General features: G+C 34.2%; 1 protein-coding gene across 2 annotated transcripts in view; it reads right to left on the reverse strand.

Moving 5' to 3' along the window:
* Positions 1-397: 397 nt before the first annotated feature.
* The window catches only part of ACTR3 (actin related protein 3), a 56,203-nt gene continuing 30,724 nt past the window's right edge, over positions 398-25,876 (reverse strand). The window contains exons 4-11 of one of the 2 annotated variants that reach the window (XM_036857222.1): positions 24,668-24,763; positions 23,113-23,220; positions 19,961-20,104; positions 17,535-17,708; positions 7,290-7,382; positions 6,956-7,081; positions 3,533-3,616; positions 398-1,628 (exon numbers count right to left, since the gene is read on the reverse strand). In XM_036857222.1, the coding sequence (XP_036713117.1) occupies positions 1,533-1,628; positions 3,533-3,616; positions 6,956-7,081; positions 7,290-7,382; positions 17,535-17,708; positions 19,961-20,104; positions 23,113-23,220; positions 24,668-24,763 (921 nt within the window). In that variant the 3' untranslated portion in view covers positions 398-1,532. The remainder of the gene's footprint in view (positions 1,629-3,532; positions 3,617-6,955; positions 7,082-7,289; positions 7,383-17,534; positions 17,709-19,960; positions 20,105-23,112; positions 23,221-24,667; positions 24,764-25,876) is intronic. The other variant, XM_036857221.1, reaches the window with a different exon arrangement.

Below are 25,876 nucleotides of genomic sequence, written 5' to 3' on the forward strand. Positions count from 1 at the left end.
ATGATCAATATAATTTTAAATGTCCAGATTCACTCTAAATAAAAACTAAAGTCTACTCCCCAATTCTATCTTTATATTAAAAACAAACAACAAAAACAATTAAATTGTTCTTCAACTTTTGGACAGAGGTATATATATTAACCCTGTGTGTTATTTTCACGGATAATGAAGTTCAAGTGTTCACTGGTACTACTGCTTAAGTTCTAAAAGCCTATAAAACATCTCCCGTTTTAGTCTTCTATAAATAACTGGTAAAATTTCAAGTTCATAAGAAATTTTCTACCGTATACATTATAGAGATTTCAATGAATCCTACTATCTCAACAGAAATAAAAAAGTATGTAAATATATAAACACAAAGTAGAATGACACTGCTTCTAAAAAAAAAAAACAGAAAAGGTAATTCAGTTTTAATTTATTTTCATCACTTGTTCTTCATGATCCAGATATTTTAAAATGCAATGAAAATTAACTTTCCATGATATGTCAGGGACTGGCACTAAAAAAATTTTCAGACTGCAAATGAGTTATACAAACGAAAATACCAAATGGAGATCCAGTTATCAAAATGAAAGCACTCAACATATTAAAAGTTCACAATTATTTGTTTAGAGCACATAAAAAAGTCAGCTTGCTAACCAACTGTTGTGATTTTTAAAGAACTACTGCAGAGGTTTGAAGAAAATAGATTTATTAGTTAACTTATAAAGAGATTAAAGAGCTTGAAACAAGTATTAAAAAGAAATTTGTGCCTTTATTAGAATGGTGTTAGGCTTTAAATATACCAATTTGGGTAATCAAATTATTCATTTTTTAATAAGAAATGACACTGCAGAACTGCAATACTGGTCCAACAGTCTTGTCTTTACTTTTCCTTTAAAGCGAGAAACAGAATGCGAGTAATCAGAAAGCACTAGCAGGCATCAGTTAATCCAAGATACTAGCTTCTTAGTTCCAAAAGCACTTGCAAAGAAAACCATTGGGGGGCATAGGGTATGGAAGCACTTCCTAATAACTGGAATCCCATGAGTGTGTGTGTATGCCAAGTCTCACAGGCTATGTTTTGTATTTATCCTTTACTTGGTCACTTTTTTTCCCTCAAATACTAGTTTTTCTTCGACTTTTTTTCCTCAAAGTATAAAAAGTATGAAATATAAACAAGCTCTTGCATTGCACACTTCAGAGTGTACAATTCAAGCATTATAGAGCTATCTACATACCGATAAATCCCATCAAATCTTGGATAATTCAATAATATACAAAATAGCAGGGCACAGAAAGAACTAAAACCCACTTCTTTTTGTTACACGTAAGATTCAAATATTCAATCTAAAGAAAAACACTTAATCATTTTGGCTCTCCTCTACATTCGCATGTTGATATACTTATTAAAATATTCCTGTATAATTACGTTTGGTCTTACTATTTCAAGTCAGGTTTACAACCTCAAAACCAGCCATCCAGACAAAACAGGTAATCAGAAAGATTATTTCTTCCCCACCTCCCTAACCCCAATAACTATGAAGCCAATTTTACGACATGACTCCAAACACTGGATTGTGACGACAAATGCTAGGTCCAATTTCTTCGTAATCCTTTTTGGTGTGGCATACTTGGTAGAACTCAGGCTGCAAATGAAAACATATATTTTGGTAAAGGTCAAAAATTTACCACTCTTCCACATGCTTTGAAATAGATTTGTTAAATCTAAAATGTTTATTACTAGTCCATTCATGGTACTTGAACAAAGCTCAGAAATTCTAGCAACCATGACTCAAATTCAGCTTTAAGTCTATAACCAAAACTGAAAAGAAGCACTTAACTCGAGTCCCTCCATCCCCCTCCTCAACACCTGTTTCTCCTGGGATTTTGAAATTCTGAGGAATGGAAGGTTGAATCTCAAATGCCCAGACCATTCTGTTGAGGCTTTCCCACACCGTACAGTGAATCAAGAAAAGCAGCAGCATTAATCTAAATTACAGATAAACTACTCCTAGTCATGCTACAAAAACTTCTAGATTAACCTGTTTTCCTCACTCATGGTCTGGTATGGAGAGACTATTCCATGCTCTGTTATCTCATTTCTCAAAGGGCAAAGTTTTTTTTTCTTTTTTATATCTTTATTGGAGTACAATTGCTTTACAATGTTGTGTTAGTTTCTGCTGTATAACAGAGTGAATCAGCTATACATATACATATATCCCCATACCCCCTCCCTCTTGAGCCTCCCTCCCACCCTCCCTATCCCACCCCTCTAGGTGGTCACAAAGCACCGAGCTGATCTCCCTGTGCTATGCAGCAGCTTCCCACTAGCCATGCATTTTACATTTGGTAGTGTATATATGTCCATGCCACTCTCTCACTTCGTCCCAGCTTACCCTTCCCCCTCTGTGTCCTCAAGTCTGTTCTCTACTTCTGCATCTTTATTCCTGCTTTGCCACTAGGTTCGTCAGTACCATTTTTTTTTAGAGTCCATATATGTGCGTTAGCATCTGGTATTTGTTTTCCTCTTTTCTGACTTATTTCGCTCTGTATGACAGACTCTAGGTCCATCCACCTCATTACAAATAACTCAGTTTTGTTCCTTTTTATGGCTGAGTAATATTCCATTGTATATATGTGCCACATCTTCTTTATCCATTCATCTGTTGATAAGACACTTAGGTTGCTTCCATGACCTGGCTATTGTAAATAGTGCTGCAATGAACACTGTGGTACATGTGTCCTTTTGAATTACGGTTTTCTCAGGGTATATGCCCAGTAGTGGGATTGCTGGGTCACATGGTAGTTCTATTTTTAGTTTTTTAAGGAACCTCCATACTGTTCTCCACAGTGGCTGTATCAGTTTACATTCCCACCAACAGTGCAGGAGGGTTCTCAAAGGGCAAAGTTACACACTCAACTAGGTTATACGGCACAACTGAAGACAATTCAAATTAAGGAAGAAAATAACTTTCACCTCTTATTTTTAAATGGTTTTCAATCCAAGGTTGTATAGTTTTCAATAATTCAGATAAAAGTTCTTACATTTTATTTAATACTCTGTGCACTACAGGATAAAGCACCATTATTTCGTAGGCTAACAATGTTAAAATATCTTTTAAAGGGGTTTTAAGATGTTTTGGTTTGGGGAGAGGGATCTTAGTAATTCCCTTTATTCAGTTTAGAACATCATACTTCCTATGTGATGAAACATAACTCTTAATGCTTTTAAATATTTGCACAGAAAAAACAATGACCTTCTGATATCCGTATTACCACAGGGTTAAAAGATTTTTCCCTACAGATAAATTTTAAAACTTTAAAGGCTCACTCAAAAAAAACAAACAAAAAAAAAAAACCAAAAAAAAAAAAAATCCAAATGAATTCCACTTTTTAAAATACTGTGTACATTTCTATTCAGTAACTTCCCTGTACAATATTATATCAAAATTTAAGAAATTCCTCTTGTTCTTTTAAATTGTATAAGTACTGATAAGTTCTTTTATCTTAAAAAAAAATCAAATTTTAAAGTAAGCTTCATCTCACTTACCGTGGAAGCCAGCATGGATCCTCCAAACCAAACTGCATATCGCTGCATGTGGTGTGTAATGACTTGTACATCAATAGGTTTTGGCTATAAACGGCATAGTAAGATCAGTTCAATGGTAAATTCATACAACAATTTCTGTATCATTTAACCTTAGATGTACGTACTCAAAAATAAATAAATAAAACTTTAAAAGATGCGGGGGGAGGGGTACACACGGCAAAACAGAATACAACAAAAACAAATTAAGCTAATTTTATTATTTTTTAAAAAACATAACCACACTGAAGTGAGGGAAAGGAATTAACGCAGGTAACCTGTGAACACAATATTATGGCTGTGTCCTCAGGCCTAAGAAAAAAACTAAGCAAACACTGAACTTCAGTTAGTGGGTCTATTTCTCACAGTGGTATGGATTAATAATTCTGAAACTACTATATATGTATTCCAGGATTGAGCACAAACAAATGTACTATAGAAAATAGAAGCCAGGTTTCTTACTGTCAGGGAAGAACATTACAAATACGGGAAGGTAGAAGGCTAGAATGAACCTTATGGTGTTCTGGAACTTGCATTATCAGTATGAATCCATAGTTTTTAATTTATATAAATAGAGCCAACTAGATATAGATGGATACTCACACACATCCTAGCTCTGACTGCCAACAAGGCCTAAAAGCAGTGACCCCTCAGTAGCAATGAATATACCTAGTGTCCAAATCTTGGTGTTTTTTTTTTTAAATTGAAGTATAGTTGATTTACAATATTGTATTAGTTTCAGGTGTACAGCAAAGTGATTCATATATATATTTTTTTCAGATTATTTTCCATTAGAGGTTATTATAAGATATTGAATATAGTTCCCCATGCTATACAGTAAATCCTTTTTGCTTATCTATTTTATGTATAGCATAAAACTTTGTTTCTTAATAGCATTCCCCACTAAAAGGAACAAGGGTACGTTGAAACAAAATGGCTGATTACAAGACTGGAGAAGAGAAAGTACAAGATGAACCTGCAATATCTTGCTGTTCCAGAAAGTAAGGAAGTACCTGAAGAATACTGGGGCCACAACAAAAGGAATAAAAACCACCTTTGAATGATTCCTACTGGCCAAAGCTGAGAAAATTTGAACATCAAAATTAATAATAGTATGATGATATGTTGATATTATATCACAATGATATTAATGATACAGCCTATAGAATAACTGAGAAATCAGGAGTTCATAGATATTACTTAATGAATGAATGAACGAGGTGGAAAGAAATACTCTTCCTTACAGTAAAATGAGACTATAAAACATAGAAGAAATGACGGAATTTGCAAAATACCATTTGGCCGCTACCACAGTAATGACTATTTTAGGAAAGAAAAATGGATGTTAAAACCAGTGGGTGAGAGTTTGATGAAAAACAGGATAGTTACATAGTCTGAAAGTATCTCCCCATAAGATTCTTATTAAATACAAAGGAAAAAATAACTTTATAATAGAGGAACCTGACAGACACTTAACCAGGTGATCAAAGTTAGCATATGGGACAAATCATATCACGTGTCTAGTGATACAATGCACTAAAAAGAATACAACATCACTTCTGCGGTATTACTGCCAAAAATGCAAAATCTGAACCTAATCATAACAAAACATCAGAGAACCCCAAACTGAGAAAGATTCTGCAAAATAAGTTGCCTGTACTCTTCAAAAATATTAAGATTATAAAAGATAAAAAACACGGATACTTTTTCCAGATTAAACGGAAATGATACCGAATTCAAACATGTGATCCTGGATTGAATCCTAGACCAGGAAAAAAAAATAAATAAATGTATTTTTTTCCTTTTGCTATAAAGAACAATAATGGGAGAAATTTGAACCAGGTCTACAACTAGATAAAATATTGTGTATCAAGGTTAATTTTGTTGATAACTGTAATGGTCTATTTTTAGGAAATATACACTAGAATATTTAGGGGTAATGGGCCATCATATCTGCAACTCATTCTCAAATAGTTCAGAAAAAGGTGTATGTGTGTATTTGCATACAGACATATATTTATAAAAACAGAATAAAACTAATATAAAATGCTAAAATTTGGGGAACCTAGGAGAACAACATATAGGAATCTTTTACTAGATTTTGCCAAGTTTTTTAAAGCATGAGATTATGTCAAAATAAAAAATTTTTAAACTTACATGTCATAAAAAGATCTGGCTTTTTTTGTTTAAAAAAAAAGCTGTTTGGCTGCCATTTAAAATTGGATTGACAAGAAATAAAGCCAGATTTAAATACAAATACATAAAGATGTTATGAAGATCTATAAAAATGACTACTGAGTAAAATAAAAGGGAAGGAGGCGGAGTACTCTAGTATACAGGTTTTTCCTGTCTAATTAGATATGTCAGCATAGTGCTGACATCACTGAGGGAAAAAAATCTCTCATTTCTTATTTAGAAATATACAAGAAGCTTAAAAATATTTTAAACATTTTTACTTTACTGAAATATTGTTTTCAAAAACAGCATTTCTTTTTTCATTTCATGTATCTGTAATGAGTCATTACAAACTAAACAACTACTTTTTACTGTACTCCCAGGGATAAGTTTAAGATAATCAAAATTTAGGGGCTGAAAACAGTCAGCTGTCATGCAGTTTCTCAGCAAGCAGCAATACAAGAGTGCTGTAGTTTACTTTCAAGTCATTTTGAATGACTGTGGTAGTCTCAGATGGAGCCCTCATTCTTGGTAGTTTCCCAAGTTGAATAAAATGTGTTTTACTTAGCAACATATCCTCTGAATCGATGTTTTGCTTCAATATCCCACATTTAACGAAAATGGAACAAAATTTACTGAAAATTTGTCTTATAAATACATAAAGCAGTCATCTGAGAATTTAAGGCTAATTCTGACTTTTTGCCAGCAAGCCCAAAATTACAGGACACGTAACAGAAAGGTTGTTTTGCTGAACCACCAATTTGATTTCACACTATGAGGCTGCTATGGGAGAGGCTAGAGGCTAGAGTCTGTGAAAGCAGGCTTGACCACACAACAGCCTTTCTCTCTCAACTCTGCTTTGCTGTCCTGCTGTAAAAAGTATTTAAAATTTTGTGGACCCATAAAGAATATTATCGCTGGAATATGCAAGGAATCTACTATATATAAATTATCTGTTTGAGACAGATATCAAAAAAAATCTCTCTCATGGCTATAACCAAGAATATTTTCCAGAAATGTAGGTAATATCCTAGAGGAACGGAATGACCGAGAATATCATGGATATGAATCTATAAAATTAACCACGTTCCATCAGAATACCTCAGGTTCCTCTTACCTTTCTAAATAAAAGAAAGTTGACAGACATTTTGCATTCCCAATATAATAATCAAGGCACCCTCAACCTTCCCACCAATAACTGAGAAAACCAACCTTCAATCTACCACCACTCAATTCCTCACTTAATTTCAGCCTGGCATCTACGGTTCTTTTCAAATCTCTTTGCAAGCGACGTCCGAAGTCCCTGAACATGGTTGAACCTCCAGAGAGGACAATATTCTGTATTAGTGGACAAAATAAATAAATAAATACAACTTTTATGTAAGAGAAAGAAGAAAAAGTTTAAAGATACAAGAAATGGTACTAAAATCCTATTATACCCCTTTGAAGACAGGTGTTTTTAAATTTACATTCACCAACAGAGAGAAAACAAAGAAGTTTTTTAAAAAGTATGACCTAGAATAACAATTTTGCTGTAAATACTGACCTTGTAGAGAGGACGTCTGACGTCAATAGGACAATTCTGAATTACTTCATCTACAACTTCTGAGATAGGCTGAGTAAAGTCTGGATTAGCAAACTGAAAAGTAAATTGGACGTACGACAGAGATTAGACCACTACTGACTTAAATATCACAATGAAAAATTAAGAAAGTTTTCAGTTCAAAAATAAAAGGACTTCTAAAAACCATAAATTCTGGTCTCTGATTCAAATTAAAGACACTGAAATCAGAGAGTTCAGAAGAAATCAAATTAAAATAATGATCATATATACCATTTCATAACCACCAGAACAGCAAAAATGTAAAGCCAAACATATACTATGAGCTGGCAAAAATCTGTGCAACACTTTACAATGCTGATGAGAATATACATTGATATAAACACTCTGGAGAACAATTTGGCAACATCTAATAAAATTTAAAATGTACCACTACTAATTCCACTTCTTATAACAAACCCCAAAGAAACTCCCACACATGTGCTATTACATAAAGGCATAAAATTATAGCAGCTTTGCTTCTAAGAGTAAAAACAACCCAGAAGTCCACCAGCAGGGTATGAAATAAATAAAATGCTGTGCCGTCAATCCTCATTATTCATGGATTTGGTTATCTGCAAATCTGCCTACTTACTAAAGTTACCTGTAACCCTGAAATCAGTATCTGCGGTGCTTTCACATGGACATGCGCATGTGCAGAGCTGTGAAAATTGGAGCTGACTGACATTCACATTCACAGCTCAGGTGGAACAAGGCAACGCTCTGCCTTCTTGTTTCAGCTTTTATACTACAAATAAGTGTCCTTTTCATGATCTCTTAGTCCCACAGTTTTCCCATTTTTGTCGGTGATTTTGCTGTTTAAAATGACCCCCAAGCATAGTGTGAAGTACTGTCTACTGCTCCTAAAGCACAAGAAGGCCGTGATGTGCCTTATGGAGAAAATACAGTGTTAGATAAGTTTCATTTAGGCACGAACTACAGTGCTGTTGACCCTGAGCTCAATGTTAATAAATCAATAATATCTATTTTAAAATATGTCTTTAAACAGAAACACACATAAAACAAGGTTACGTGTTTCAGTGACAAAAATGTTGTAGCCTGAGCCTCACAGGAACCTAACTCCGCATTTCCCTTAGGAGCAGTGGCTCAGCATTCACTAATTCAGTGTTTACAGCAACTTTATATAACATCTACTGTGAATAACAAGAATGAACTGTAGTATTCACAGGATGATATACTCATAGTCAAAATAAACAATTTCCAAATAGTGACACTCGTTTTTTTAAACTTGAATGATTCCATATATGCAAATTTTTTTAAATATATATTTTTTATGGATACATGTACATTTAAAAACATAGACTGGAAACACACTAAATTCATGACTGTGATTACCTCAGGAAGAAGAAAGGATGAAAAGGAAGTAGAGAAAGGAAAGGGTCTGAGGAAGGTATTCTTTCTGTAGTTAATTTCATTAAAAAAATGTATGAAAAATGTTAAAATATTAGTTATGTGTTTATTTGGGGTGGTTAAGTACATGTGCATTATACAATACACTTTTCAGAATATTTTTTTAACAGACTGGCTAGATGGGTAGGCTTGAGATGGAAAGTTGTTTGACAATTTAAACTATTACAGAAATGGAATGAGGTTAAAGATAATAAATAATTTAAAATTTAATTTTTATATATAACAAAGAGGTCTGACACAAGGAGAAACAATATTAGGGAAAGCTTCCTTTTTACCCATCATTTATTTTTATATGCATGCCTATAGCCCTCCTAAATCAGGCCATATATTTCCTGAGAGGAACCACAAAAAAGAGAAACATAAAGAAGTTTTCAAATGCTGGATCTCAGAATTAAACTTGTATTCTGAAACAAAGATCTCATTTTACCAAAATTTTTCAAAAATATGTGTAAGTTGCCATGTCATTAAAATTGGAAAGGAAATGCTACAAGGGATTTTTCCTAGATTAAAATAAAAGGTCAGAATCTAGCTCTAATTTGTCAAAAATAAATAGGTATACTTTATTAAAATGAATACAATTTAAAATATTTTCTAGAAAATGAGCTGCCAACAACCTCTCCTGGCCTCTCATTTTTAGAATTAGGTTGTCCTAATGGGAGAGACAACATTCCTTTGTTCATTAAACTGATTCCATAACTTGACTGATAATTATCAGGCATGTGTCGATTTTTCACAATTTTTAAAATTAGTTTTAAGTTATTTAGAGGGTGGGCACACAATGGAGAGATTTAATGTTACCTGAGTAATGAAGCATAATGACAGAAAATATTTTAATTTACATAAAGTAAAATACCACTAACAAAGGTTCTACTGACCTCTACTACCACAGTAAGAGAAAAGAAACTGGCAGCCAAAATCTAATTTTCTGAAACATGCTGATGAGCGTAAGAAACTCTAACAGGGATATACAGTGGGTATAAAAATGTGGCTCTTACTGAGTCTCAAGAACCCAACCTACAGACTAGAGAATGTTTCATCTGTCCGAGGTGGCCTGTATTGTATTCTGTGGAACAACGGGAGAATACAGCTCAACTTGGCTGCCTTCCTATGCCATTCATAGACAAGCTCAGGTTACAGGCAGGGAATGAGCAGCAGAACTGGAATCCCGAAAATGTTATCTTATCAACTTGCTGATAGAAAACCTCCAAATTCTCTGCTGGTTCTTTGTTAGCCATTTCTTCAGTACTTACCTAAAACAGTAATACACACACACACACACACACACACACACACGCACGCACACGCACACGCACACGCACACGAGATTAACCTTCCTGGAATTATTTTTCTACCTTTAGGACAGTCTGTCTGCTATACCGTGAGCAAGCAGAAGGCAGGGATAGGGTCATTCATTCCTGTGCTATGTACCTGTGTGCCCTTCTCACAGTAATTTTTAATCAGGAATATGCAAAAGAAAATATTTATAAACCTTTAAGTATTCACATACCCTGGGATCTACCCACAGAAATTCTCATTTAGAAAGAAATGGAGTCTGATTTGAAAGTATCTTTTGAAAAAGCTCACGGACTACTGTGCTGCAGAACCCCAGGTGAGAACGAGTAGAATAATATACAGTAAAGAAGCAAGCAATGAATATTTCTTTAAAAAATTTAGGAAAAAAGAAAAAATTAACAATAAATTAACAATAAAGTGTTGGAGATTTATTCGCTACTTTAATACTAATAGGCTCAACCTAGGGTGCCTATTAATATCTGTAGGCCTTTTCTTTCACTTTCAGCAAAAGGATTAGTCTTGCCTAACTGCTCCTTGATCAGGTTTTAGGATTACTGCAAGTAGCTCTCAAGGAAGACATATCTTTTTTCTCTTCTGAAAAATTTATAGGGAAGGTACCCAACTAAAGCACAGCAGCCCAAAGAGGTTTGTGGAAAAAATCTTCCTTTAAAAAAAAAAATGAAGTGCTAAACCCATTCCTTCTAAAAAACAGTTCTTTCTACTATTTATGATAAATTTAGCAGTTCAATAATAAATATCCCCTTATTCTTTCACACATTTTATCTTCAGTGTTCAATCAAGCTCAAATGCCCCCACTTTCATCTAACCAAAACAAAACAAAACAAAAAAACTGAGCAAATCCTTCAAATGACAGAAATATCTAAAATTACAGAAGAATCTTAAAATTAACTTGGGAAGTGACAGTTCAAACGATACAAAAAACAGGTCTATTCTTGGAAAACGTGGTGAACTGAACACACACATATCTAATCTTGCTCTTTCTCTATTAAAAGCACCAATAAAGAGAATTTTTTAAGGCATAATCCCCAAAGTATGGAGAGAACAGAACAGGAAGAAACAGCAACAAAATTTGGTAAAACAGAATCTGAAAAGCAGATGGATAAGACCATGCACTCCCCCTAAAGCACTTAATAAGTCATCAGCAGGAAAAGCCACGAATCAAGCTGTATCACAAATCCCCCAAAGAACTAGCTGTACCTGTCAGCGCTGAAATTAAGTTAGAAGGAGGGCAGGGAGGAAGACTGGCAGAAAGTCTCTCTGAGGAGCAGTTAAAGCCCCAGATCCCCTCCAAAGAAGTCTATCAAATGCCTCCTCATCATCCAAGGAGAAAACTGGCTAACCTATTCTCTAAAGGGAATAAAGCAGAGTGCCAGGACTCTTTACACACAACTGAAAGGAATGAAAGCAGCAGGATTTTAAGTGAAGGTATTCATGCAGCCTACTGCTAACACATAAATACCAACCCTCTTCCTCAATTTGGCTGCCAACCTTTACTCTCTAGGCAGGAGTCTTCTCTGGGAACTGGATTACCTGAAATGATCCGAAGAAACACACATAGGGCTATCCTCCAAAGAAAAAGCCATAGTCAACAAGTCCCACTCACAAAGCTTAGATTTCCAACAGGCTGAGTGTCCCCCTCCTAAATAAGTGATCCCCTAGAGTCTCGAGCATGTAAAATATAGGAATCAAAACAAAGAGAAAGGCAACTTGGAAGAAAGCAGAAAGAAGAAAACTTAAAAAAAAAAACAACCTCTGACTAGTATCCTCAGAGAGCCAAAAGATATGCAACCATGAAACAAGTACACGGTAGCATAAAAAAGGAGTATCAAAAGCAGAGGTAGGGGAAGTTCTTGAAAATTAAGTATGTTACCAGAAATAAAAAATTCAATAGAGGGTTCAGAAAGCAAAGTTGGAGAAATCATCTAGAGATCAGAACAAAAGCACAAAGAGCAACTAGAAGAGAAAAATAGCTCAGCAGAATGCTAAGGAACAAAGCGAAGATCTACAAGTATCTATCTGGAGAGGAAAAAAAAAAGGTCCTATACAAGGTTTAGAAATCAGAGCAGTTTTTCACTTCAAGTTATAATGGAAAGCAATCAAGCAGTAGCTTCAAAATGCTGAAGGAAAATAATTTCCAATCTAGAATTCTACACCCAAACTACCAAACAAGTGTGAAGATAAAATGAATACATTTTCAGACATGCAAGGTCTTAAAGTTTTCATTTCCCATGTACCCTTTTTATCAGGAACTCTATTGGCAGATGATCTCCACCAAAATAAAGAAGTGGACAGTAAGAAAGGGAAAGACACAGGACAGAGGAAAGAGGGATCTAACTCTAACACAAGAGAGAGGCAAAGGGAATCCCCAGAATGATGGTGAACTCTCTATCAGGTGCAGAAGGAAACAAGTTCAGATTGGGACATATCAGATGCTCTGGAAAATTAAACTGATGAAAAAACCCTATGCATCTGAGTATGCTGAGAAGACAGATGCAAAGTGAATTAATGACAATTATTTTAAAACTAAGTGGACAACTTATTAATGACTCTGTGGGAAAACAAAATACTAGACAGGAAAATATTTCATGGTAAACTACATGGCTCACATCTAAATAAAATTTGTGTTCACCAACATATAAGCACTGGATTTTTACCTAACTGAAATTACAATCTAACTATTGGGACAAAAGATTATGAAAAGGTACTGTTTGTGGTGGAGACAAAGGGAGGAAAGAAAAGGCAATCCTCCTCTTCCATAGCTAGAAGTTGACAAAAATGTCTAAAACTGAAAAAACTTGATGTTGCAATATAACCAAAGAAAGCTATTCGCAGCTATGGATGCAATCACCAAAAGAATCAACTAGTAAGAATATACCTCTAGAAAAAAATTGGGGAAATATATACAGGGCACTCCTACTTTTTGCTAGAATTTAAACAACTAGGACTTTTAAACAATGTGCGTATACATAACTAATTTTTTTTTAAACTTTAAAAAAGGGAAAAGAAAACAGATTTCTCATAGAAGAAATTTCAAAGAGAATAAAAGCTATGGAGACGAAAAGATGTTTCAAAGTTTTCAAAAACAATGAAGAAAGCTTCATCTATCAAACAATAAAGATTACTTAAATTAACTTTAAAAATTATATATAAAACCTTAAACAGGGCTTCCTTGGTGGCACAGTGGTTAAGAATCCGCCTGCCAATGCAGGGGACACGGGTTCGAGCCCTGGTCCGGGAAGATCCCACATGCCGTGGAGCAACTAAGCCCGTGCACCACAACTACTGAGCCTGTGCTCTAGAGCCCGTGAGCCACAACTACTGAGCCCACGTGCCACAACTACTGAAGCCCGTGTGCCTAGAGCCCGTGCTCCACAACAACAGAAGACACCACAACGAGAAGCCCGCGCAGCGCAACAGAGAGTAGCCCCCACTCGCCGCAACTAGAGAAAGCCCGCACCTGGCAATGAAGACCCAACACAGCCAAAAATAAATAAATAAAAAAAAAAAAAAAAAAAAAAAAAAAACCTTAAACAGCAAGATATATTTTCATCCAGACAACTATCCCTTTTCTAAGCAATATGACACAACCAAAACACATCTTATTTACATATCTAATGTTTCAAGGTTTTTAAGACAGTCAAGATGTTAGCTAAAGATACCTGTAAAGAGTATTTCACTCAAACGCTTCTTCTTTTGAAATCCAGGGTATCTCCTATCTTCCATGCTATTATCTATCTTGTGGATCCTATTCATCTAAGACTCTGGTTCAGAATCTTCCATAATACTCTAATTCCTGTCCTCAACTTAGGGTTTTAACATCTCTCTCCAACATTTCAACTTCAAAACAACTGATGTTCCTTAACTCAAGTGACCTTTCATCCACTTCTACTTCAGCCACTCACATATACATGGCCCCACTGGAAAATCTGCCCTGATTTCCAGCTACATGTGGTTCTCTCTCTGCATCCTCTGGAATCCCCAATACAAGGACAGAGGGAAAGTACAAGGAAACTTAAATGCTCAAGGATGAAAACAGGAGGTAAGGAAACAATAAAATAATCCAACCCTGTTTGGAAAACAGAAAAGGGACCTTACATCCTAAGTGTTTCCAGAGCACCCTGTAGCACCTTCAAAATTCCCAGAAATTGAAGGTATAAGAAACCATATAAGGAAAGAAATTATTATAGAGAACGAACAAGGACCTACTATATATAGCACAGGGAACTACTCAATATTTTGTAATAACCTATAAGGGAAAAGAATCTGAAAAAAGAATATATATATACATATATATATAAATAACTGAATCACTGTGCTGTACACTTGAAACTAACACGATATTGTAAATCAACTCTACTTCAATTAAAAAAAAATGCTAGGTGGAAAATAAAGAAAGAAATTGTTAAAATTCTCTACATGGAATAGTGACACCCCCAGGTTCCTTTCCAGACCTGGTATAACCAGGTAGTTAACTACAATGTCCATGAATAAATGAAAGAAAGAATATACGAACAAACAAAATGACACAAATGAAGAAATGAGGCAAAAATTTAGGAAAAACTAAATTTTAAGAGAAAAAAAATCACATTACATTACTGCCTCAAAAACAAACAACATTCACGGGTATAATATTATAAATACTGTCATACTATTGATTTAACATAACAGCCAATAACATAACATAATAGGCTAAGAGAAAAGAGGTTCTAGAAACAAAATCAACTGAAAGGAGGTTACTAGATAAACTACTTACATTGATATATCAAGAAACAGCAGTATAAGCACTGTATTTTGAAATCTGGAAGTAATTACCAAGAGTAATGGCTAAGTAAGAGCTAGTGGCTGCCCTGCACATCACTGTCAGTGTTATCCGACTTTTAAAACCACACGCACATATCCTTTTTTATTTAAAGAACTACAAAGAAAACGTGCTGTCTAAAATCTGAAAACTCCTCTACACTTGTCTGACAACACTGCCCTACCCTTCTGGTGCTCACTCCTTTGCTCCCCATTTCCAACTACATGCCAATTCATCATGACCTCCAATCCTTGCCGGTATCCCTCACTATCTCTAAGTAATTCAGCCTTCCGGATTCCCTCTCTTCTCAGGGCTGCACCACTTTAACCTCTGCCTTGGCAAAGCCCTTTGGTCCTTTCCCAAAACTGCCTGGTGGGGTGGGACGGGGGGCGGGGACGACACCATTCTATGACTACAAGTTCTGAGTATCTAATTTCAGTGGTGCCCCACGACTAGTAATACAGTCACCTTCTCAATTCTCCTCAAGAGTGATTCCAAGTCACTATTCTCTCCCAGCCCTCGACCTTCTGTCTGATCCCTTCTCCAAGACAACAGCTTGATTCCAGTTCATGAAAAATAATTAAAGCTATGAACTATGATGATAAACTTCTTCAGCGATCTGCCTGCTCCTCTAACCCTTTCCAGCTCCACACTTTCCTGCACCCATACTTAACCCCTTACCTCTGTCCCTGGAGTAACCCCTCTTAAAAATAAAACTAACTTCAGCCTTCTTACAACTGACTTCTTACCAGTTCCCTGTAGCCACTAAGCTTTCTTTTACAGCCGCCTCTCACGATGCCCACACTGACAATTCCCAGAGCTTTACCTCTCACTGATGCGACACACTGCCTCTATCACACAATTCCATTGAAACTGCTCCCCTAGGATCACCACTAATCTGGATGCTAAAAACCCATGGGTATTTCTCAAATTTCCTCTATCACCTCACTGTAGCAACTGGCACTATTTAACCTCCTCCTTCCCTGAAACATTCACTTCTTTCAATGTCAGCACCGCAATCCCTTGGCTTGTCTCCTTCCTTTCTGTATTTTTCAGTATCCTCTGCAGGCTCCTCTTACTCTGCCTGTCTATAAAGTGTTAGTGTGCACTAAGGCCCCATCCTTCCCACTCCACATTCTCTGCCTGGCCAGTCTCTTCCTTTGCACCATATATGGTGATGACTTGACATCTATCCTCACTCCAGGACACATGCCCCAGTTCAAAACCCTTAGAACCCAAGTGTTCATTTTCAAACTTTTTAAAAGATGCATAGTAAACTCACCTCTTTCTACCTTATCTATCTTCTCCTTCCGTTTTCCTAACTTCAGTGATGGCAAAACATTGAGTTGCTCAAGTTACAAACTGGGAATCATCACAGATTCTTCATATTCTTACTCCCCTCACATCTAAGCAATCGGTAAATCATGTCGATTCTATTCTTTCTCTCACCTCCTTTCTCATTCTCATTGACCTACTGACTTTTTTTCATCTGGGAAACTGCAATAAACTCACCTGTTTCCAACACAATTCATTCTGTTCCTATCTATCCAACCCAGTGCAACCAGTGACCTTTCCCATACCATACATAAATCTGTGTCATTTCCACGCTGAACATTTCTGCACAAGTACAGAATCCAGTAAACTCCTTTGCATAGCATTTTAGTCTCTCATTAACACCTACCTGGATCCATCTCCTACCACTCTCTTCCTTTATACTTTATTATCTAGCTCTCTTACGCCCCAGACCTCTACCCAGCTTTTATATATATGTATATAGTTCTCTGCCAGAAATGTACTCCCCTAACATACATGCCTGAGAAATACCCATTCATCCTTTCTCAGTTCAACTGCTATCTCCTCTAAGAAGTTTCCCTGATTCTCCCAAGCAGACTTAGATGCTCTTTCTTCCCATGCCCTCACCAGATACATGCATTCATTAAGCAACTATTCCATTTTTTAGATATTCATCTCTCATTCTTTCAGCTTGATAAGAGCAAGATAAATAATTCTTCATCTTAAATACACAATGCTTAAACTGAGATCATGAAAACTGTATTCACTTACCACTTGCTGACTGAGTAAACAATATTAAACAAACTATTCTTACTGCTGAACAAGCAGAATAGGCATTTAATGTTACTAATTCTAATACAAAAAATTCTTATACTAACTTACTAGAAGAATTTTTCATTATTAAAAGCACATATTTCATTAATTTAATATAGCCTGTATGTGGCTAACACTTCATAAACAGAGAAGACTATTTTGCTAATAGTTAAATATTTTGTTATGATAGTCAATTGAGGGTTCTTTGTATAATGGTTATTTTATATGGGAGGAGGAGGAGAGAGTTCTAGAACATCTCCTAAAATATTTTATTTAAATGACCATGAATTTAAGGGCTCCCCACCTTCCATGACCCCAAGTAAGCCACAAATATTAGACAAAAGTTTCATTTTTCTAAATGTATGAAATATAGTAACTGTTTACCCAGTTTTAACACAAAGGCAATCTTTTTCTTGAAAAATATGACTCACTATAGTATTTTAGTATACAAAAGAAAGTTCCTGAGATTAAGTCCTCTGATATAGTTGACTGATTTTTTCTGCTGAATATTTCAAAACAATTCCATCTAAAAAAAAACTTACCTCTGGATGAAAAAATATTTCAGGTCCCAAGAATCTCTCATATCCAACATCAATGGAAAATTCTTTCTTTGAGATAGCATTGATTCCAGTATACTGTTTAATCCACTTCGATCCATCTGTATCATACTTGTTAAATTCTTTTACTAAATCTGGGCAGACATAACTATAGCGCTCCTAGAAAAAGAAATGAGTAATTTTTTCCTCTTGCTTTAGGAAAAGCAAAACAGAATGGCATATTTTCAGTAAACTGAAATCAAATGAATAAAAGTCTTCAGAAAATAAAATGAGCAAATGAAGCTGAAGAAACTTTTATGCTCAGATGTTATTGCGCGTGTAGTAAAATAAACAGCTCATCTCCTGTACATAAGCGAAGGGTTCACAGATGAAGAGAATAAGACGTAAACCGAAGAGCCAATTTCTAATATTTCAGTGCTGTTTCATGAAAGCACTCATTAATGTCATCCAAAATTTTATGCTGTTTCAATAATTAAAGGAGTTCACATTTTAGAAAAAAGAAAACATAAAATACACGAAGAACTGGAGAATAAATAGTTGACATAACGACACAAATTAATATAGTAAGAGGTACAAGTTATTAGGTATAAAATAAGCTTCAAGGATATATTGTACGACATGGGGAATACAGTCAATATTTTAAATGAAATACAACCTTTAAAAATTGTGAATCACTGTATTGTACACCTATAACTTATATAATATTATACAGCAACTAAACTTCAGTTAAAAAAATTTTTTTTTTTTTTTTTAACATATATAGATCTTCAATACCTATCTGGAACAAAAGATTATGGGCTAAGTGAGCAAAAGAAAAAAAACTGAAAATATAAACTATTCTTTTTTACTATATCACCTGCAAGGCTGAATCGCTGCATATTTGGATATACGTCCTCAGTAAAGGTTTTCATCAAAAATGCAGTTCAAACATGTTATAACTTTCTATCTGCAATTTGTGGACTCCTGATTGCCAGTCTATTTCTTTTTTTTTTTTTTTGAAGAAAAACACACATTTCACATATTTGTATACATCAAGGATTCTATCCAAGATAGGTACAAATATTATTACTGATAATCAACACACATAATGGGAAAGAATACTGGAAAACAGAAGATAATTTGAGTATGTCACATTAGGTCTTCTTTCTCCAAATCTTGGAAGTAGGAATTACATGGAAATGATGATCCTTAAAAGACACTAAGACTGAGCACTAGTATGCTCTAGAACAAATCCTTGGTGTTTTTGTTAATTTTTAAACTCCAGAGATTTCCCAAAGATGTTGAAACAGTAGTGTTCATATTAATTTTTTACATATTTAATTTTGATCCCACCTACCTGAGGTGACTTCTGGCAACCATTTACAAATTCCTTTACTACCTAGGAAGTAGTAAATTCCTTTTCATTCCTATCCTTTGATAAGCAAGGAAAACACTATAATCATGCAGACTGTCAAATATATGGAGTTATTTTTACCTGGGAAGTTTGCTTTGACATATTCAAAACATATGTGAGACCCAATGAAATTTTTTAGGTATGTTGACAAACGATAAATTTAAAAAGCAATGTTAAATATTTTGGTATTTTGCATGAAGCCCTGGTGTAGCATACAAATTATTAAAATACCTTACACAGCCTTCACATTTTTCTTCTATGGGCCATATCACTTGAGCCAACCATTGCCTCTATTCTACAGCCGAATGAATCAATGACATCAAAAATTTTATTGTAACAGAAAACTGCTAGAATTAAAAATAAAGAAGTCAGCAAAAACTAAGATGTGAGGACTCTGAAGTGAACTAATTACAGGCATACCTGTAATTACTGTGCTTCACCAATAACGTGTTTTTTACAAACTGAACTTTTCTGGCATCTCTGCATTATCAGATGACGGTTAGCATTTTTCAGCAAAAAGTATTTTTTAATTAAGGTATGTACATTTTTTATAGACATAATGCTATTGCCACTTAATAGACTACAATATAGTGTAAATATAACTTTTAAACACACTGGGAAACCAAAAAATTTGTGTGACTCGCTTTACTGCGATATTCGCTTTATTGCAGTGGTCTGGAACAGAACCCACAGTACCTCCAAGGCATGCTACATTTATTTTTACTAAAGAGAATAATCACAGAAATGTATGTTGAAGTCAGCTGGTATAAATGTTCTTATATGTTAGTCCTCTCAAATGTGAAATGTGGTGAGAGTAAGCAAAGGGTTGATAATCTCCCAAAATTTCCTACAAGAAATACAGAGAAAAAACACATGTAATTAAGAGTAGTGGTTTGTAACTGGCTAACAAAAGTTTTTTTTAAACTACTGTTCTTGACTTAAGAGTTTTTCATGTTCCTATTATAAACGTGATTTTAATTTTTAACTGAATTATATTCTTAACTTTTTTTTTTTTTACCTTTACTGCCTTAGCAGTTTCCAAGGATTGCTCTGGAGGAATTCCTACTTCTCGGTCTCTCAGCAATTGCTGAATAAAATATGTTATATCTCGTCCTGCGATGGGAATGTGCTTAATACAGCTGCCAATCACATACCCTTCAGCCTAGATGGAAAAAAAAAGTGTCAAATTTACTTTCAAGGTTTTCAAAAATCAGTATCACCTAAATTAATCATTAAAGACCAATTTCTCAGATTACTGTATTTGTATCCTTAAGTATTGCTTTATCCCAGGAGAATTCTTCTAGTCTTTATTCCTCAACTGTATTCCTCAAAGTTAACTTAGCATAAAATTTATAATACTGTACAGATATTATGAACAAGAATGAACAAAACTTATGAACAAAGCTTAGATTTATTCTCCTACTGATAAGAGTTTACAACCAAGACTGAAATGACTCAACAACAAAGAAATAGTGAGTTTCAGAAGTATTAAAGGTTTTAGATAACAGACTTCAAATAGGATATTAGTTTAAAATCTTCTATAATTTCAGCAAAAAATGTAGAGCGCATTGTAAGAAATTTGATCATTAACCCACAAGCTGGCTATCATTTTCCTAATGAAGTAGGTACCAACTTCACAAGCCTGAGGCAGTCCATGTACCATCAAAATTCCAAATAATTTAATTCTGCAGAATGAACTCATAAACTTACTAGTACAACTCAGAAGTACAAAAATAATGTAGCAAAATTAAATTTCATTAACGACATAACATTCTTGTCTATGAAATGGTAAAATATTATTTGTAGTTAGACTATAATAAATTAGAGATGTTTACTATGAGCCCTAGAGCAAAAACCACCAAAAAATAAATGACAATAACAAAGAAATATATAGCATAGTTAATAAGTCAATAAAAAAAGATAAATTGAAATTATAAAAAACAGTCCATTAATTCAAAAGAAGGCAGGAAAATCACAGGAATACCCAATTCTTAATATTCTTACTAAAACTCTTTCTTTTCCAAGTTGGTAACTTCTTTTTGCAAATTACCTACTCTAATATTAATTTTCAAGATAATAATATTACTGTTTAATTGTGTAGATGTTAAGAAAAGACTGTGGTCAGGAAGAACAAGTTCAGATCCTAGCCCCATGACCTATGATTTGGTGATCTTAAGCAACTCAGTTATTTGCATTTTATAAATGAGTAAACTGAAGTCCTCAAAGGATAATATAATCTACAGCATAGATCTTGAGGTTTAAATGAGAATTATAAATGAACATTTTAAAAATCTTTATGTATCTCTAAGCAACATACATATATGCATTATTTAATCCTCAAAACAGTTTTATGACATAGGTCACTATTATTGTCCCATTTTGGAAAAAAAAGGGGAAAGAATATGTAGCACTAAGAAAGAAAAATATGCCAACTAAATTATAAAAAGCCATCAAAATGTTGGACACATCCTAATTTCCGAGATATTAAAATATCCCCCAATGGCAATAAAATAAAATGTAGAATATCCATACAATGAAATATTATTTGGCAATAATAAGAAATGAAGTACTATACATGCTACAACATGGATAAATCTTGAAACAAGGGGCTATGTGAAAGAGGACAGTCACAAAAGAGTGACTCTAGGACTTCCCTCATGGAGCAGTGGTTAGGAATCCACCTGCCAATGCAGGGGACACGGGTTTGAGCCCTGGTCTGGGAAGATCCCACATGCTGAGGAGCAACTAAGCCAGAGTGCCACAACTACTGAGTCTGTGCTCTAGAGCCCGTGAGCCACAACTACTGAAGCCCGCGCACCTAGAGCCCGTGCTCTGCAACAAGAGAAGCCACATCAATGGGAAGCCCACGCACCACAACTACAGAAAGCCCGAGCACAGCAACGAGGACCCAACACAGACAAAAATAAAAACAAACAAACAAACAAAAACCTGGTGACAAATGTTTTAAAAAAAAGAAAAAAAGAATGACTCTATTTATATGAAATATCCAGGACAGGCAAATCTACAGAGACAGAAAGTAGATTAGTGGTTGCCAGGGGCTAAAGTTATGGGGGGACAGTGAATGCTAAAAGATACAGGGTTTCTTTTTAGAGTGATAAAAATGTTTTAAAATTGACTCTGGTAATGGATGCACTTTATGAATATACAATAAAACACTCAATGGTACACTCTAAATGAGTGAATTGTATGGTGTGTGAATTATATCACGAGGAAGTTTTAATTTTTTTAAAGAAGGGCAATTATTACTATATGACATCAGAAGAATAAATTATGACATCTAATCCAAAAGTAGTCACTCGGAGGATGTAATCTTCAACAGAGGTTGCCTGATGCATTAAAAAGAGGAATAAGAATAATGAAAAAATAAAAGTTCTAAATAATTTCATTCCTTACATGTTATTCAATATAACATAAAAATTACTTTAAAAGATAAACCTTTCTACATATACGCACCCAATAATAATTAGTATGAATTTAAGTAGTCATTTTTAATCTATTAGACACAATAAAAAATCTAATTTGTCATTAAAAATTGGAAGCAGAAAGGCTTTGGCAGAAAAATGCTATCTCTCACAAATACTCCAATCTGATGCATTTTTCTTAACATGCTTGATTAAATCCAAACCATAAAGCACAATCACAACTTGAGCCTTTTAATTCAAAAACGTAATTCCCCAAAAGTCATTAATGGTCATGCACTTTCGACTAACTCCTATTTAGTAGATAACGTATGACCAGTACGAAATCTGTTAATTAAGGATAAGAAAAACTATCAACTGGCTAACACACAAACAGACGCATCCAAACTGGAAAACTGAGTTCCACGTTTAAGACAAGAAAGGCATATTTCCATTCCAGATACTCTAATTCATCATTTCTTAATTATGAATTAGAAACTATTTCTAATAATTTTCTAATTATTTTTAACTGTAGTAAAAACCTATAGCAAAAAAAAAAAAAATCTGGAATTTGTTTACAAAGTTCTAATAATAATTTGAGCAAAACACAGCTATAGCTGAACAATGGTCAAATTACAGTAAATTTTTAAGTGTAATATTTAAAGTTTTTAAAAGGTGGCATTAATTCATATAATTTAACTTTTCCAGGTGTTATCTGATATCTTGTTCAGTAATTTTAAAATATCCTTACCACAGGGATGACATGAGTGACACCATCTCCACTGTCTATTACCGTACCGGTCAATGTCCGTTCTCCTACTTGCCTGGAGGTCCACGATGCAGCTAAGGCAAGAACAGCCTTGAACAAAAAGAAATATGACAGGCAAAAAAATAAAAACAAAGAGTTATTAGAAAAAAATTTTTTACTGGAGTACTTTATGCAATTTTAAATGTAGTATCTTTGGAAAGAGAACACACAAAATTAATTTATATTATACAATAAAATCGTTCACAGCCTACATATTATTAAGACAACTTACAGGCTTACATTAGTCTTTAGGGGCATGTTTATAAATTTTCGATATTTTAGTGAGGGCCGTTTTCCTCCTATACCCCCCAAAAATGTGGAAGACTAACATGAGATAGTACGGTACTAACATATGGAAGACTAACATGAGATAATACAGTACAGGACTTAAAAGTATGTTTATATGGCCTAGCCTGGAACATACCACAAAGTAAGGTAGAGAGAAGCACAGAACCACCAATCATCAGTTATTCAGTACATAGATGGCTATACTAAGTATCACTCATAAGATTAGCTCCAAATTTTCTAAGTGCAACATGCATTTAGGAATATGTAACAAGCTATTTAACCAGAAAAGGCCACTGCACACTTCCAAATACTATGATTTAATGAGGAAAGCGAAGTTGATGAAATAATGTACTTCTACAAAAAATCTTGGCATAGGCAATAAAGTATAATTTTTTCTATTAAAAGTTTGCAAATTAAGAAATTAATGAAGCTAGTTCATTTAAAAAAAATTACCTAAATTTCATACAAATCCAAGCCTCGAACGAGATAAATAATTAATTAATTAAAAACAGAACTAAGCTGGCTTTATTTTACCTACTTGCAATATAATAGCTGAAAGGGACCTAGAAAGGTAACTAGGCCATCCTCCTATTTTAACACAGGATCACACCATAATAACCGTGGGCTAACAAAACTACACAGTAATTTATATACTTTTTAAGCATTTGTGATATGCCAGGTATCACATTTGCTACAGCGTTAAAAAACAAGTAAGAAGTAAGCTCTGATCCTGAGGGATGGGAGAGAAGCTCTTCCATACAGATACATACACAAATTAAATGCAATAAAATATTATGGGGATTTGTGATATACAGGATACAGAGGGGCACAAAGGAGGCAGTGGTCAAATATATGTAGTGGTAAGTCATTCAAAACAGACTACAAAAAAAGGACACAGTGAATGTTACAAGGGTAAATGAATGTGTACAGAAAATTCTTGACATAGAGTAAATTCTCAATAACTATCAGTTCCCTTATTTCTGTTCTATAAAAGGTCTTGATTTATCCAAAAAACATTAACTTACTTCCTTTAACATTTCTCTTTTACTGACTAAATAGCTCCATTCCTCTAATACAATTTCTAAATTATCAGTTCAGTAGAACTATGATATGCTTTGAGGTTAAGAAAAATATACATATATTTTAAGAGTGAATTAAACCAGATTAAAATTTAAGAGTCAAGCTTATTTTGACTTATAAACTTGCTTACCTGTACAGCAATGTACAAGCCTGGAACATTGAAGGACTCAAACATTATTTCAGCAGTATATTCCCTGTTTTCTGGAGTATTCAGTGGAGGTTCAGTCTATTAAATTGAGTAAGATTTTAAGTACGCAATATCAAATTATTTTGATAAATTTATAGATAACTTTTACGTGAGAAATAATGTATTTCAAACACTGTATTTAAAAGTCATTAAACTCAGAGGTACAAAAATAAAGACACACAGACCAAAAAAAAAAACAGTAGAGAACTCAAACAGATCTGTATGTTTATATAACTGCTAGAGTATAAAACGGAGATGTTTACACAGTTTAAGATGTTTCTTCAGTTTAAGTTATGTGACTGCATACATCACATCACTTAGAAACCTGCGGGTTAAGTCTGGGCCACAACACATCCCAGTGAGGGAAGAAAGGACCTAAGGAACAGCCCTCAAAATCCTGGACTTAATGTTTCACTTATGCCTCAGGAATACCTAAATCATTTCATATTACCAAAGCTTGAAACTACATAAGACATCATTCTTATGAATCTGATTTGACTATCCAATCCTTTTTATCTCAAATATTTAAACTTGAAAGGCAAAAGTTTAAACTTAAGAAATACAGAAGAATTATGTTTTTGACCTTGAGGTAAGGAATGATTGCTTAAATTTAATGAACATAAACTGCAAAAGGAAAGACAGATAAAACTTAAATTCATTACAAATAAAATCATTTTTTTTAATTTTAAAAGACACTATAAAATTTTTTTTAGAAAATTAACGAGGATTAGACTTTTTCCATATGTAAAACCTTTAACTTCTAAACTACTTGATGTGTTTAAACTTAAGAGGGTTTTGGACTATGTTCAAGAGTTTGAAGATAATTCAGTAAGAGTTACATATAAAATTAAGAAAACTAAAACTAAAAAACCAAGGCAGTTAAATTATAAACTCCAAGAAAAGCAGAAATTCTATACAAAATAAAATATAATCAGAAGACCTCACAAGGAAAATATACAAATAGCTAATAAGCACATGAAAAAGTACTCAACATCATCAGTCATCAGAAAAATGCAAACTAAAACCAAAATGAGAAAGTTTACCCACCCAACCAGAATGGCTAAAATTAAAAAGACTGACACATCAAATGCTGGATCTGGATACATAGGGTAACCAGATCACTAACACATAGTTGGTGGGTGTGCAGAAAGG

Source organism: Balaenoptera musculus, chromosome 7, assembly GCF_009873245.2.
Source record: "Balaenoptera musculus isolate JJ_BM4_2016_0621 chromosome 7, mBalMus1.pri.v3, whole genome shotgun sequence".
NCBI classification, from domain to species: Eukaryota; Metazoa; Chordata; class Mammalia; order Artiodactyla; family Balaenopteridae; genus Balaenoptera; species Balaenoptera musculus.